This window comes from Rhopalosiphum padi, chromosome 2 (genome assembly GCF_020882245.1).
Source record: "Rhopalosiphum padi isolate XX-2018 chromosome 2, ASM2088224v1, whole genome shotgun sequence".
In the NCBI taxonomy this organism is placed as follows: Eukaryota; Metazoa; Arthropoda; class Insecta; order Hemiptera; family Aphididae; genus Rhopalosiphum; species Rhopalosiphum padi.
The window spans coordinates 43273248-43288648 of record NC_083598.1 but is presented as its reverse complement, the minus strand read 5'-3'; the positions used below and the strand labels follow the sequence as shown (position 1 = coordinate 43288648).

General features: G+C 29.0%; 2 protein-coding genes across 2 annotated transcripts in view; one reads left to right on the top strand and one right to left on the bottom strand.

Annotated features, from left to right (window-relative positions):
• The window catches only part of LOC132920392 (sushi, von Willebrand factor type A, EGF and pentraxin domain-containing protein 1), a 31731-nt gene extending 25705 nt beyond the window's left edge, over nucleotides 1-6026 (top strand). Inside the window, exons 6-13 of the mRNA XM_060982752.1 lie at nucleotides 143-375; nucleotides 468-644; nucleotides 710-889; nucleotides 958-1140; nucleotides 1231-1388; nucleotides 1572-1731; nucleotides 1809-1890; nucleotides 3821-6026. Of these exons, the coding sequence (XP_060838735.1) occupies nucleotides 143-375; nucleotides 468-644; nucleotides 710-889; nucleotides 958-1140; nucleotides 1231-1388; nucleotides 1572-1731; nucleotides 1809-1890; nucleotides 3821-4205 (1558 nt within the window). The 3' untranslated portion in view covers nucleotides 4206-6026. The remainder of the gene's footprint in view (nucleotides 1-142; nucleotides 376-467; nucleotides 645-709; nucleotides 890-957; nucleotides 1141-1230; nucleotides 1389-1571; nucleotides 1732-1808; nucleotides 1891-3820) is intronic.
• A 960-nt stretch (nucleotides 6027-6986) lies between these two features.
• Nucleotides 6987-12530, bottom strand: LOC132920390 (ATP-dependent DNA helicase Q4). The gene is made up of 14 exons (XM_060982749.1): nucleotides 12271-12530; nucleotides 10941-12183; nucleotides 10716-10852; nucleotides 10551-10644; nucleotides 10254-10483; nucleotides 9933-10187; nucleotides 9572-9871; nucleotides 9378-9489; nucleotides 9143-9318; nucleotides 8768-9079; nucleotides 8532-8682; nucleotides 7984-8170; nucleotides 7790-7916; nucleotides 6987-7726 (listed from the first exon to the last, which is right to left on the bottom strand). Exons 1-14 carry the CDS (start codon nucleotides 12361-12363, stop codon nucleotides 7481-7483), a joined length of 3663 nt encoding a protein of 1220 aa, XP_060838732.1. The 5' UTR covers nucleotides 12364-12530; the 3' UTR covers nucleotides 6987-7480.
• Nucleotides 12531-15401: the final 2871 nt, after the last annotated feature.

Sequence of the window (15401 nt, the reverse complement as noted above, 5' to 3'; positions counted from 1 at the left end):
AAGCATGCTTAGTGAAACACCTGGGTGTTGTATAATATGTATGATGCATACGATTATACGAACATTTATACTTTGACATTATATAATAACTCTTTCTCAATATTAAACACCTGAGTCACGTTATTATGGGACATATTTACAGGAGTGATTCACAAAGTCAATATTGGATGGGTGCTGTGAGGGACGCTCATAACAAAAATAATTGGAAATGGCTAAACGGTGATGATCAAACAGTATCGTTTTGGAGTTTACCGTCAAGTGGTTCTGAAACGACATCTATAAATGGAGGCGATTGCGCACGATTTGATGGTTCCAAAGGATGGTTATGGTCAGATACTAATTGCAATGCTCCACTAAATTTCATTTGTCAACACCGTTCGTATTAATTTATTTTTAGTATAATTAATTTAATAGCATCATGTACGAATAAATTGTAATTATCAATTATACAATTTTTTTTTGCGTAGAACCGACTGCCTGTGGTAGGCCAGAGCAACCTCCAAATTCAACAATGATAGCTGAAAATTTCAATGTCGGCACTGCGGTAGAGTATTCTTGTGATGAGGGCCACCTGTTGATCGGCCCATCCACTCGCACGTGTCTTGGAACAGGGTTCTATAATGAATTTCCACCCGTGTGCAAACGTAAGATAAAAGAAATATTTTTAATTTATTAAACGTTAAAACCAATCCGTATTATTCATTTAAAGGAATTCAATGTGGTTTTCCTGCGGACATTTCAAACGGCAGTTATAAGCTAATCAATGGCACCGTCAACTACTTAAGCCAAGTACAATATACTTGCAATGAGGGACATAAAATAATTGGCAGAGATAGATTAATTTGTGATTTAGACGAAAGATGGGATGGACCCCCTCCAAAGTGTACAAGTAATACAAATTATTTTCTTATACCTACCTTTTTAATTGTATATAATAAAATGTCTTTTTTCATGAAGTCCAAAAATGTGATGATCCTCCAGTAATTCAAAATGGCGAATACCAAATGTCAAACAATGATAGTATTATTGGAACACTAGTAGAGTATACGTGTGTGTCTAGACGATTCCGTTTAGTTGGACCTAAACAATTAATATGTTTACCAAGTGGTCAGTACGATAATAAGCCACCTTATTGTAAAGGTTAGTGTTGCCGTTTATATTTATACATTTCGTCCAATAAACTGTTTTCGATTATTTATTATTTATTTTCTATAAATATTTGCTATTCAGAAGAAACCAAAACACCGATTGTACCAGCCGTGTTGGTGACCAAGACTGTATCGACTAGTACTGTTCCCAGTAGCCGAGCGCCACCGACTCCTAATCGTGAAAAACCACGGCCGTTCACAACCAAGCCTACTTTATTAACGAAACTAGCTAATGATCAAGTATGTTAATTTACCTACTAAATTATTATGAATTCTACGATAAAGAAAAGTAGACACTTTCTTTGGGTTACAAATTTGAAGTAAGCTCGATATATATAGTTTATCCGAGATTATTAGTTCAAATCTGAAAATTCGGTGCTTTATCAACCGGAAACTGAGCGAATGTTACTTTCACTTCATTAGGACGATAGCGGCCAGACGTCATCCAATGTGGTAATTGCCTCAGCGCATCCGCATGACAACGAGATTCCGGATAGTGTTCACGTCCGAACAAACCCGAACGCGGCCAACATACCGTCTCAGGTGGAAAGCGAACACCGGATCGGCCCCAAACTAAATTTGGGTAAGCTATACTAAATTTATGTCATAAACAATAAAAACTATAATATATTTGATTTTTTTTTTGTATGTGTGAAACAGGAGCAATAATTGCGTTGGGTGTGTTCGGAGCATTTGTATTCCTGGCAGCAGTTGTGACCACAATCGTCATATTAGTGAAAAGGTAACGTGATTTTACTATATGGTGTGCTGCAGCAGTGTAGGACTTAAGTTTAAAGAAACAAAAATAATGTGCGCGTCTGAAATCCTTGTGTGTCTGTGCGACTAACAACAAAAATCGCTTGTCGGCTGCTATATGTGGGCTGTTTTGTTTTTGTTTACAGCAATAGGAACCACAAACTTCCGTCCGGTGCGCATAACATGCCGTCCCGATGGTATACGCTACTGGCAATGCCGTTCCCCGACCAGCAAGTCGGACGGCGTCAGTTCTCTAGGGCGTATAGAAGCCGAGCTGGCTATTTCTCTAACCCGTTATGACAATAACCGCGCACCGATAAACACACTATAATTTTAACGTGTACCCGTACCAAAACAAAACAAAAACAAACCGTATACCTACCCGAAACCCATAAGTCTAAGGTACGACTGATATATATCACCACAACGTTTTCTAATCGCACTGTTATTGTTATTATTATCATCATTATTGTTGTTGTTGTCGTTGTATTGTTCTCGTCCGACTATTGTAACAATAATATTGTATTATGGCGCACCGTTTTGACGCACGACATGCTTCTGTTTTTCGCACGCTTTTATATTTAATATTGGTATGGTACTATGGCAGCACGAGATTATTGTAGTTTCCATGATGGATAGTTGATGACCCCAGAGATTCGCGTTTAGCCGTACGCAAGTGATACTTTAATCTTGATGTAGCTCAAAATATCTTAAAAATTGTGGTGGAGGGAAGATAGCACAGAGTGTCTGAGTCTAAATAATTAAATTATATTGGAATACAAATTCAAGTTACTAAGTAAAATTTTCAAAGATAACACTAGTAAAAAAAAATTAGTGCGCACGCTTATACTTTTTATATGATGGGAATAAATTCATTAATTCACCAAAAAATAATTTTTGATTAATGCCAAAATGTAAAAAGGTTCGATTGTCATTAACGTCAAAAATAATATTACACATATTTTAAATACCTATTTATTAATTATTATATCAATCAAAGCAAAACATGGGATACAATGGGAAATTCACATATTTCAACTAATTACTTATACATTTTTTTGAATTAATAAAACCTGATAAATATTATTATTACTTCTATTATGAATCAAATATCAATAAAAAAAAACGTTAACTGCGACCTACCTATACAAGATTATATTTTTGATTTGAGAACAAAAATTTGTCTTATGGATAGGTATTTAAAATTGTGTAATAAAAAAAATATTAAACCATATATTTAATGTATAATATATTAGAAGTGTTTATTTGAATTCTGAAAGTGCCAAATAACCCCGACCACCCCTCTCCTACAAGTCCCAAAATGTGCACACACATATCACATATGGATAAATATACAAATTAGGTACACACCTAATCTAATCATTCTATGTACACATAGTAGACGTTAATAATTAACGTATGAACGATAGAAATTTTATGTATATTTTGTTGGTACCTATGTTTGATGACGTTTATACATAAGCTACTTATATCGTGTTTCTTTACGTCAAGAAATGATAAATACATTATAATCATAGGTATGATATACTATATGATAGTATTGAGATTATTTTTGGCGGCAAACGAAAATCGGACTTTTTTCAATAACAACTTACTGCAAGTCAAGGCCGTATCTGAGGGGGGTCTAGACCCCTAGTAATATAAAAGACCCCTATTAATTTTTAAAAATAGAAATATTTTAGTGGTGAATATAGTTAATTGACTAAATATTTTCAGCATTTATATTTTAAAAAAATGTTGGACACCCCCTGAAATTTTTTTTCAGTTACGGCCTTGCTGCAAGTCGTCGCGTTTTAAACGCACCACTTTATCAGCTACAATATACCTATCATGTACAATATACCTATAAATACCTAAATATTAATGGGCTATTTTGTTATCTTGTACTTCCGCAGGAATCGCAGTGCCAAACACTTCCGACACCGGGCGTCGCCGGATACCAACACGGTCGCCTCGCTGGACTCGTCCGGTTCCGAGAGCCGGGGCGGCCTGAACCGGTACTACAGGCAGGCGTGGGAGAACCTGCACCAGTCGGCCGCGTCGCCCAAACACTCGCGGCCGCACCATCACCACCATCACCATCACGCGGGCGGCAGGCGCAAGGACACCGCGGCCGACGGGTCGCCGCGCATCGAGAGCATGCGCGACGGGTCCGAGCTGGTCGTCAACGACGTGTACCACCCACGGTCGACGGCGGGGCCGATGGACCACAACAAGAAGTCGTCCAGGCATCACCACCACCATCACCATCACCAGAACAGGGCGGCCAACCGGTATTGATGACGGACGCGGACTGCTATATAGTTATTACGGATGAGATTTCGACGTCGCACGCCACTCGCACCGCAGTGTAATAATGTTACATATTTGCAGCAGCTGCTGCGGACGTCGTCGCGCGGTCATAATAATATTATATTATTTATATACACGTAAAGTTAAACGTTAGTTGTTAGGTGTATGCCTGCTTTTATCATTATATTATTATATATATATACTAATTATTATTGTACACAGAGCGATTGTTTCACTTTCAACCGCCGAATCGCTCGTTGTTTCGAAAATTATTCACTCTTTTTGGAAAACTTAAGGTACCTATTCTTACATGCCTATACGCAATATTATAGGTATATAATGATATATTATACATGGGTATTATTTTTTTCAATGTTGTCGACTGAAGCAGAATACTCTTGTTGGAAAAAAAATTGATTTACCTACCTACCTATAGGCTATAGTACTTACCTATTTACAAACATCGAATATCGTGAACCAATTTGTTTGTATTTATAAACATTTAAAGTTTAGACGAGCGGAGTACACGCAGCGGACCACGAAATATTTCGTCGTGTACCCATCGTAGCCTTTAAACTTTAAATGCTTATGGATAAATATTGTTGAGTTTACAAACGTTTTCAGTTTTCCAAAATGAATATTTTCAAAAAAGTTCATACTTTTCGTGATAATGAGTGTCAAGCACACTCGTCTCACTGCGATTCAGCGTGTCACATAAAACATTAACGGTTTTACATCCCTCAGTTTTATGAATGCCAAAGACTTAAATAGGTACTATTTTTTTTTATTAAACACGAGACACCGAAAATAATAATAAAATTATCGATATTTCGTCCGAGGAAACTTTTTCTCCGAATTATTTCTATTTTCTATTTATTTTTTCGAAATAATACTTTTCGGGTGATTGCTTTGATATTTGGTTGAACATATTCGTGTAAAAGATAAACTATGACAAATATCTTTTGTACAATCAAATCAATTAACAATGATTTTAAAGTATCATTGAAGTTGGTTTCTAATAAATTTATTATTGATTTAAACAGATATCAAAGTGTTGGTGATTGCTTTGTAAATACAAAATTATGCTTCGAATAAAAAAATCACTATATAGGTACCAAACCAACCTCCCGAATTAAACGATTTTATTTTTATTCAATAAAATTTCTATATGGACATTAAGTTCACACCTATACCTAATTCACATAGTTCTAATTAATTCACTAAAACAACAGTTAATTAATTTAAATTTACATAGGGAATCATTAACTATAACAAAATGCACTTATTACATTTACGTTCTTTGGATAAATTTCTAAAATTATATTGTAGAAAATTTAAAATAATTAAGAAAATAAAAATAATGTGTAAATAAAATATATTATAGGTACATTATAATAATATAGACATTCGACATAAATGGAAAATATGGCAGTTAATAATTTAAGCAAAAAGTCTAATATGTACCTATATTAATTATTTGACTTTTATTTCTTCAAAATATTTACTTCAATACTTGAATCATAAAATTTAGATAATTAACCCTTTGGCTATTGAAAAATTAAAAATTGTATCACATTATTTTTCTATTTGTTCATCTCTATTATATTAATTCATTATGTATAATATGATATAATATGATATAGTTGATTCTAGTGCCTACAAGTTATTTTACTTATAGAATGTAAAAATGCAATTATTAATGACTGACAGTTAAAAAATGAAGCTTTAAAGTTTCAGTTAATCGAAAAATTAAAATCATCATTTTTAGTCTCTTTTTATTTATAAGATATAAGATCCCCTAATTTATATTTGCCAAATTTTGGACGTATAAATATATAATAATTTATTAATAATATGTATTATTTTTAATGTTACCTTTTTTGACGTTGAAATTTAAGTCAATAATATTTAAGCTTAATTATTATTTTTATCATAACATTATACAATATTTATTATATATATTGTGAATTATTTATTTATTTATATATTATAATATAATACTATAGATTTTTTTTCAAGAAATGAACTGTTTAACCATAGTAGGTATAATATAATATACTATGGTTATAACAAACATGTTCAATTAGATAATTTGTTTCTTTTTTTTTATGTAATTAACAGAATTGTAAACAATTTAAACATATTATTTTTACTGCCAAAGTTGATTGAGTTTATATCTATATAAAAACATAATATTTTTATATTGTTTATTTTTAGATTATTTAAATTATTGAATTATTGAATTTTGTAAATATAGTAAACATAACCAAAGTATTGTAATATATTTTGACTTATAAAAAATTGTCTGTGTAAGTTATTCCTTGATAAATATATCTATTTTCACGGGTCCATAACGACCATAATCTATAAAATTGTGTGGAGTAAGTAATATTAATAGATTTTTAGGATAAAACTTAATTTTATTTATTTAGTTAGTTAAGTTTCTTTTTAACATTAAAGATAAATGGCAGTTTACAAATATTCAAGTGAATAATTAGAACAAGAAAAAATTGGATGTGGGTTAACCCCCAGGACACCCCCTAAATACACCACTGATTATTATAATGCAAATTATTAGTTACTATTAAAACCATAAAATACTATTAAATAATTATAATAGTCAGAAAGTTCACACATTTAAGAATTGTTAACCTTTTCCCATTGTCCATTACTCAGTAATTATTAGTCATATTTTCACTTTATTAATTAGTAGTAGGCAAAAATTAATACAATTAGTAATAAATATTTAATTTAAAAGTCAAAATTCAGTTATAGTATAAGAAAATATTTTATTTATACAACTTTACATACACAGTTATATCTATAACCTATATTATAATACAATATTCATATACAGATTTTTATGCTTAGCCAGTAGGACTCTTAACTATTGCCTATCACTACATAATGAATATTGGCAAATAATGAAAAAAAAAATCAAAAAACTCATTAAAAATTATGTCTTTGGAGTTTGCATATGTACTGTTTTTGTTCCGGGTCTACTATGTTGCATTATTTAAAAATATTTTATTTTACAGTATAATTAATATACAAAAAAAAATTATAAAAATTTAAAGTTTTGAATTTTACAGATTATATTATGAAACTTAAAAAAATAAAAATAACAAATATTTACTAAATGTATTTACTCCTAAAAATGTAAATTTGTCATTTATCAACACATAAAAAAAAATTTAATTAACTATAAAAAAGTAATTAAAAACCTTCAATACAATTTAAAGAAATAAAATATAAATACAAAATTATTTTAAATTAGATATTATTTGTTTCTGAGCAATTTTACACACAGCATTAAAATTACTTTTTATATGAATACGCCAAAACGGAGATCGTCCCCAAACATAAGCTGGAAAGTTTGGACTTTCAACACCATGAAATATTCTAGCTACAGCCCGAGCAGTAAACTTACAATCAATATAACTATTGAATATACGGTTAACATCAGACGCAATTCTGGTTTCATCGGTTTTATTTAAAACTATTTCATCCTAAAATAATAACATTTAATTTAAGTAAATTCATACATCTAATTATGAGATTAAATAACATACATTTTCTTTTAGAATAAGCATTGATAAATTGTCAATGGTAAAATATTCTCTCACGGAATTCTTTAATTTTTCACATAATTCTATATTAATCTCATCGCAACACTCAATATAAGTAGACGTTGAAGATCTAGACAAAAATAGATTCATAATTATAACAAATATTAATAAAAGTAACAATTTAATATTTACTATACCTCATAAATGTATCAAAACAATTTTTTAATTCAGAAAGTGATTTAGTTTCTTGTTGATGTGATATACTATATAAATTGCAAAGAGTTGAATCTAATTGTTCGACATCCATATTACCTGGGGCTAATACTCTGAAGCCTAGACAATAAAATTCAACTGCCACTCCACTTTTATGAAATTTTCCATTGGCTACAAAAATAAATAAAAATGTCGAAAAATTTAATATTTTATAAAACAAAATTCAAACACTAACACAATATAGCTTTTGTAGGCTTAATTTAAGACAGATGAGGTAGGTTATTAAGGGTTGGAAATTTTGTATTGGTTTATCAGTTCAATATTATAATTTGAATTTTGAATTAGATACAAAAGTCCAGAGCACTAACTGGTTATTGTTTTAACAATACCAGTGATGGAATGGATGGCTATTATAGATCTATAATGCCTCGCAACAGAAAACAATTGTGGTAGATAGTACCTTTTGTAAGCTTGGTTTGTTTGATAAAAGCATTTTTTATTAAATTTGGTATCAATGCTTAACAAAACTTACTGTTAGTCCATTCTAAGTTTTTAAGTTCTTTTTTGACAATACCACTGTCCCATCCTATGGCAGAAGCTACTTCAAATATTGAAAATTCAAGCTGATTTGATGGTTTAACAGATTTTCCTTTCAGGGCATAAGCAACAGCAAGAGGTGGACACTAAATATATTTAAGTGATTAATTATTAATACATTTTTATTTATTTTCTATGGTATGATATAGTATTAAGGACAATTTTACTTACAGTCTTTGATAGTTGTTTTAAAAATAATGGTCCTTTATAACTTGTTATTTTACAAGAAATATAAGATAATGGTAAATTTTTTACCAATTTCTTAGTATTTAATTCAAGGTAACATAATAGTGTTTGAATATTTTCTTGTTTCATATCTAAAATGGAAACAGTATCTTCTACTTCAAAGACTACTTCATGTTTAGTGCATTCTTTTTCTTTACATTTACACTTAACAAACACTCTTTCAAGTAATTTTCGAATGGACGCACGGTCAACAGAATTTGAGTAAATATGACGACTTAATTCAGCAATATCATTCCCCTTTAATAACATTAACATTTTATTAAATTATAAATATAAGGTACAACTAAATAGAGATTTTACTTCAGATTCCAAGAACATGTGACAATGTGCCACATTTCCATCACGTCCAGCACGACCGATTTCTTGTACATAACTTTCTAAACTTTTAGCCATGTTATAATGTATAATACCTTGAAGGTCAGCTTTATTTATTCCCATGCCAAAAGCAACAGTAGCCACAACAATTTTAAGTTGACCTACATAATAATAATAATTATTACAATTTGTTTATAAATTAATATCTCAATTCTATTACCATCCATAAAATACTTTTGAGTGCGTTTCCTCTTGGCTGCAGTTAATCCTGCATGATATGGCTCAGCAACTTGAGATAACTGACCCCGCTTACCGGTAGAAGTATGTTGTGACTAATTAATATATACACACATTAATATATATTATATATATAATTTAATCCAATTTATTTTAAAATTATGTATAAAATATTACCTGAAAAGTAGTTCTAATAAATGAAGCAATTCGTTCACATTCTTCTCGTCTAATACAATAAATAATTATTGATCTACAATTTTTAAAACGATTTCCATTCAGTAAGTTGATTAATGCTTTATCACGATCTTTATCTCTCGACACACTCAACATAAGATTATCAGGTAAAGGAGTATCTTTAATTATCGAATTTGGGTCATCGTCCAACATCAGTTCACCAGCAATACTTGAAACAGTTGAAACAGTTGCAGTCGCAGTTAAACCCAAAAACGTTTTAACACCAAATTTTTCTCTTAATACCTTAAATGAAAAACTTAATTAAAATTCTTAAAATAACATTTATATTATATATTTATAGTACTTGACAAATCATGAGATATGATGGTCTAAAATTGTGAGACCACTGAGAAAGACAATGGGCTTCATCTAGACATACGAATGCAATAGGAGGAAGTTTTGATAACCAATCTGTATTAAAACCAGAAACAATAGCCTCGGGTGATACTAAAAGTATTGATAGTTCTCCATTAGTTAGTTTTTCTATAATAATATCACGTTCTTTTGGGGTCTGATTATTATGCAAACATGCTATATTTACTGCACTTATTCCATCGACCTTAAATTTTTTTTACATTTATAAAAACTATTTGCATATTATCAATATATATTTGATAAAAATTACTTGATCTTCCATCAACGATATGAGAGGAGAAATTACTAATGTGATACATTTGGATTTTTTACCATATAGGTATGCTGGTAATTGGTAACATAATGATTTTCCAGAACCTGTTGATAATGTGACTAGAGTTGAAAGACCCGAAAGAACTCTCATTATTGCTTTTTCTTGACCCGGACGAAATTTGGTATGACCAAATAGTTTTAAGACTTCAAATACTTCATCTGGTGTATCTGATGATATTATTAAAAAAAATAAAATTATATGAAAATATCAAGGTATATATTAAAAAAAAAATACCAATAATATTATCTTCATGAAGTTGATATACTGGAGAAATATTATCTGACTTGGAAATATCTTCTAATATTGGAGGGTACTCTATTGAATGATTCTAAAAAATGTTATTATTATTATTAGTATACAAAGTTTAAATTTGTATTTGATTTTAAATAATTCATATACTTGATCTTTCGATTCCCGAGCCCATTTCTTACAATGAGCTTTTTCTTTTTTTTCAAGAGCTAATTGCTCAGCTTCTTCTAGAGTAAGATATGGACTGTCCTCTTCGCCGATATCTTCCAAAGGAATTAATTCAGTACCTATAAAAAAATAATAATAACAGATGATTATTAATCTTTTACTGAAATATAATAAAAATTACTTTATAAACTAATTAATAAGACTTACTTTTGATACAATTCTTAGAATAATGCCCAATATCTCCACATTTAAAACATTTTAATAATGTAGTTCGATCTGTGGCCGAAAAATCTCCACCAAGTTCCTTCTTTCTATTTTTCCACTGTTTTTTTTTGTAAGTAGTAGTTTTAACCGATCTTTTGCCACGACTATAAACTTTTCTTTTCATATCTAATTTTACAAAGTTTTCACTAGCTTTACCATTAGAAATTTTTGCTTCTAACATAATTTTTTTTCGACTGTCTTTAGTTGATAACTTAACACTGTCATGGTCATGGGTTTTTGATACTTTTGATTGTATTGTACATTCTTCATATTCTTCATCAGAATTGTAACGTTTTTTTGAACTTCTTGAAATTTCATTATCATCTAGTTTAGTTTCCTGGTTAATACTTTTTTGACTATCACTGAATTCTTGAGCTTTAATTCTTTGAGATGAATACAATGGAATATCTTGTGTTTCATTATCACTTTCATAGACAATATCTGTATCACTTTCAATTTCTTTTGTTTGTTTAAAATCAGGCTGAATAATGGTTGAATTAAGTATTTTAGAATTATTTTCATTACATCTTTCCAACCAACCTTTATCTAATTTTCTATTTACTGTCATCATTTTTGGAGACGCTTCAAAACTATTAGCTGATTTTTGCAGTAAACTTAGAGGTTGAGGTGTATAACTAGAAGTATTAGAAATTTGAATTGTACTATTTATTAATGCGTTAGAATCTGAAGTGATAACAGATAAATTAGAATCGTCATGAAATGCACTGTCCTCTTGTGTGTTAGAATCATTAGACGTTAGGTTGGTTATATTGTCAGATACATTTTGTGAACAATCAAGTTCACTAGTTTTCTTTTTTACAATACTTTTTCGAGGATTTCTTTTCTTAAAATCACAACCATCGAATAATTTCTTTGAAAATTTTACAGAAATGCTGTTTTCAATGCGCTTAACAGTAGCTGTAGTTGGTATTTCAGACTTAGGTTTATTATTCAAATGTTTACCCCAAACTGATGGTTTATTAATATCAACAGGTGGATCTTCATTAATTGGTTTATTTGCTAGTGTCTGATCATTGATATTGCTGAGAAATAATGTTTCATCAATTGTGGAATCATCTGCATCGTCTAATCCACCAGTCAAAGTTTTTTCAAGTAAAGAAGTTTTAATTTTCCAGTACATTTTGTAGGCATGTCGCACTTTTTGATCAGCTAACTTTATATCCTCCTAAAATGAAAGGATTTTTTGTTTTTAATTTTAACACATTTTTATATTATTATTTATAATATTTTATAATTTTACTATTGTTATTACCTTTCTAGGATTGCGACTGTTGGTCTTAATAAACTCATTTTCCCATTTCTTCACTATAAATTTGTACTTTAAATATGGATCGCTTATTTCCATATTTTAAAAATGAACATTAACTTAAAAAGGAATACTGTATAATAAACTGACAACAGACAATTGATAAATGAAATTGTGGTAAACTAGTAAAGTAAATTGTAAATAAAGACTAAAACGTAAAAAGTAAATAGTAAATATCTATTTAATTAATAAAATTCAGTTGTCAGTTTTTTTGAGTTTTGAAAGGCGCAGTATGACCATGGTTGAAATATTGATAACGTAACACATTATCATTTATCATAGAATATGATTATCAAGAATTGTCAAAATATATCAACCTATTCTTTCAAAGTCAAGGTTGTCGGTATCACAGAAGTCAGAAATACAAAATATAACAATTTAAACAATTTAATATTTATTGTAAATGTTGAAGGTTTTTACATTCTGAGTTTCTGACCATTCTCTCAACTGTTGTCTGTCGACTCGACTGTTATAGACCATATCATATTTCATACTTTCATAGCCCATACTCCCATAGGCATAAAATAAAGATAATACCTATTAACACGACCTTAAAAGATAATATTCTAACATCTTCCAACTTCCAACTAGTATAAGTATATGATCTAAGGTGCCTACCTTTTAATATAAAAGTAGTTTTATCATGAAGAATAGAATCCTAGATATTCTAGTCTTCATGTGTTATAGATCAATCATAGAATTAATTTAATTTAATCAATTCATTTTATTCAGTGATTCAAAATTTCAAGTTGTAAACTTGTAAATCGTGGACTATGATTTATATCTTATAGTCTGTGTTGTAACTTGTAAATATTATTATTATTATTTTCCATTAAATCAATAATAATTAGGTATTCATTACCATTTACCATAGACGTAGGTAAAAAACCAGTGTATTATTATTTATTTCATTTGTATCAATTCAGTGAGCAATAAGTAAAAGTGTTAAAAAACTCAAGTTATATTCAAATGACGAGTGTTGAGAACACGTAGATATCATAGACATAGGTAATATATTATATTTATTGTTATTTATAGTCATAAATCAGTAGTAACTTATAAGTGAAACTAGAAGTCTATAGAACCACAAGATAGATTAAATTATTACCTATCTATTTTGAGTTGGAACTTAATATCAAAAATGGCAGTGATTTAAATAGTATTCAACCAGTTTCATTTCTGTTAAAATATTATTGTATTCGTAATTTCCATTAACAATAAGTAAAAATACTATTAATACTAGTATTATGCAACTCTAAAACATAGTCTGTTGTTTTGGTATATTTTTAATGGAACAACTTATCAGGAACATTTTAATTTAACTAATTTAATAACTTGGTGTACACAACTTTAAATTAATTAAAATTAAAATTTATCAAATATTTTATGGGAAATGCAAAAAAGACAAACATTCAAAAATATTGTCATCAAGGAACTAACAAATGGCCCTCATTATTATATCAAATTATACACTACATTCAAATCTAAGACTAAAAACTATAAATGAGGAAGTCAAACCCATTTATAAGATTTCACAACTGACTAAGTTCACGTAAAATCTGCTTATAAAAACTTTAGCCTCTGATACCATACCTGGTAATCTCCCAAAACTCTTTAAAATAATTAAAAATCTGGTTATAGTATATGAAAGTGACATCAATGGGTGGTTCCTTTCTTCAACTTTTTTTCTCATGGTATCTTTAATTGTACCAAATATTTTTATTCTGTCAAAGATACAGATTGTATATTATATTTAATAAATAAAAATATATTTATATATTATTTGAATTATGACACAAATATTATTTAATAAAAATTGTGTTTTTATAATTAACATATAAACGTATAATTTATATTGTAACAACAATTTTTTGAGAGAAGCAAGAACATTTTTTTATCCTACTCAATATGTATTTTATGTTAGCCCTCCGATAATTTTGTACCCAATTTATGTTTGAGTCCACGGAATCTGGTATAATTAATTTAATTCTACTTCTCATAGTAAACTTTAGTCTGTACCCAGTTAGTTATAGTTATTATACCTAGTAGTCAGTACTTATAAATAAATCAATTTTATATAATAAAAGGTAGTAAGTACTTATTTCTATGCAAAGTACATCTACCTTTTGTTATAACTTTTAGCTGGAATAAAAATGGATGCATTATAGTTTTTGTATTTTAAATCTAAATGTATTGTTAATTATAATTATTACCCCAATAATGATATTATACAAAAATAGTTATAGTCTTATAAATTATATGTTCTGGCGTCTATTTTAATTTTTTAAATTATTAATCTGTTGATACAATTTTGTATAGTTCATTTTATTTCATATATTATTTTAAAGATCTTTATTTTTACCCTGAATTACTCAATTTTGCACACTTACCTATAGTCCCGTCAGTCCCTCATAGTACGCTGGAACTAACGGCTATTTTTTATTAATTTATTATAATTTTGATACTTTATTTTATTTTTTTTATATTTGTACTCAAAAAGTTATAATATATAAATAACCAGTCTTATATCTAGGTGTCAAACAAGATTTAATTTTTAAATTAATACTACATTAATATATTATATTTTTGTAATACATTCAATAAAATATAATAATACTTATTAAATATACAATACAAAATTAAATAATATTTTGAATAAATTATAATAAGTTTAACATTATTGAGATTGTACTATTTAGTACTCATGGTCATGGCTGTAAATGTAGATCTATATTTCATGGGAGTATGGGACCGTAGTCAATGGGCATTATATAACTTCTGATACATCAATCGTTCAATTGAAGTTAATAAACTCCATATTATTTGAAGATTAATAAACTCAAATTAATCACGACAGTTATAACATCATGCATTGCTACACGTTTATAGAAACCTAGTAGCTCTGGTAAGTAGTCAATCGTACACTACACGTTACCAAATAATTACTTGATAAACAACAACACACATAAGTGTGTTTACCTAACCATATGTACTTATTCTAATGGTTGATATTTTATTTGTATTTGTCAATGGTTCTAGAACTTAACAAGTATTGATTTAAAAACATCATGTTGTAA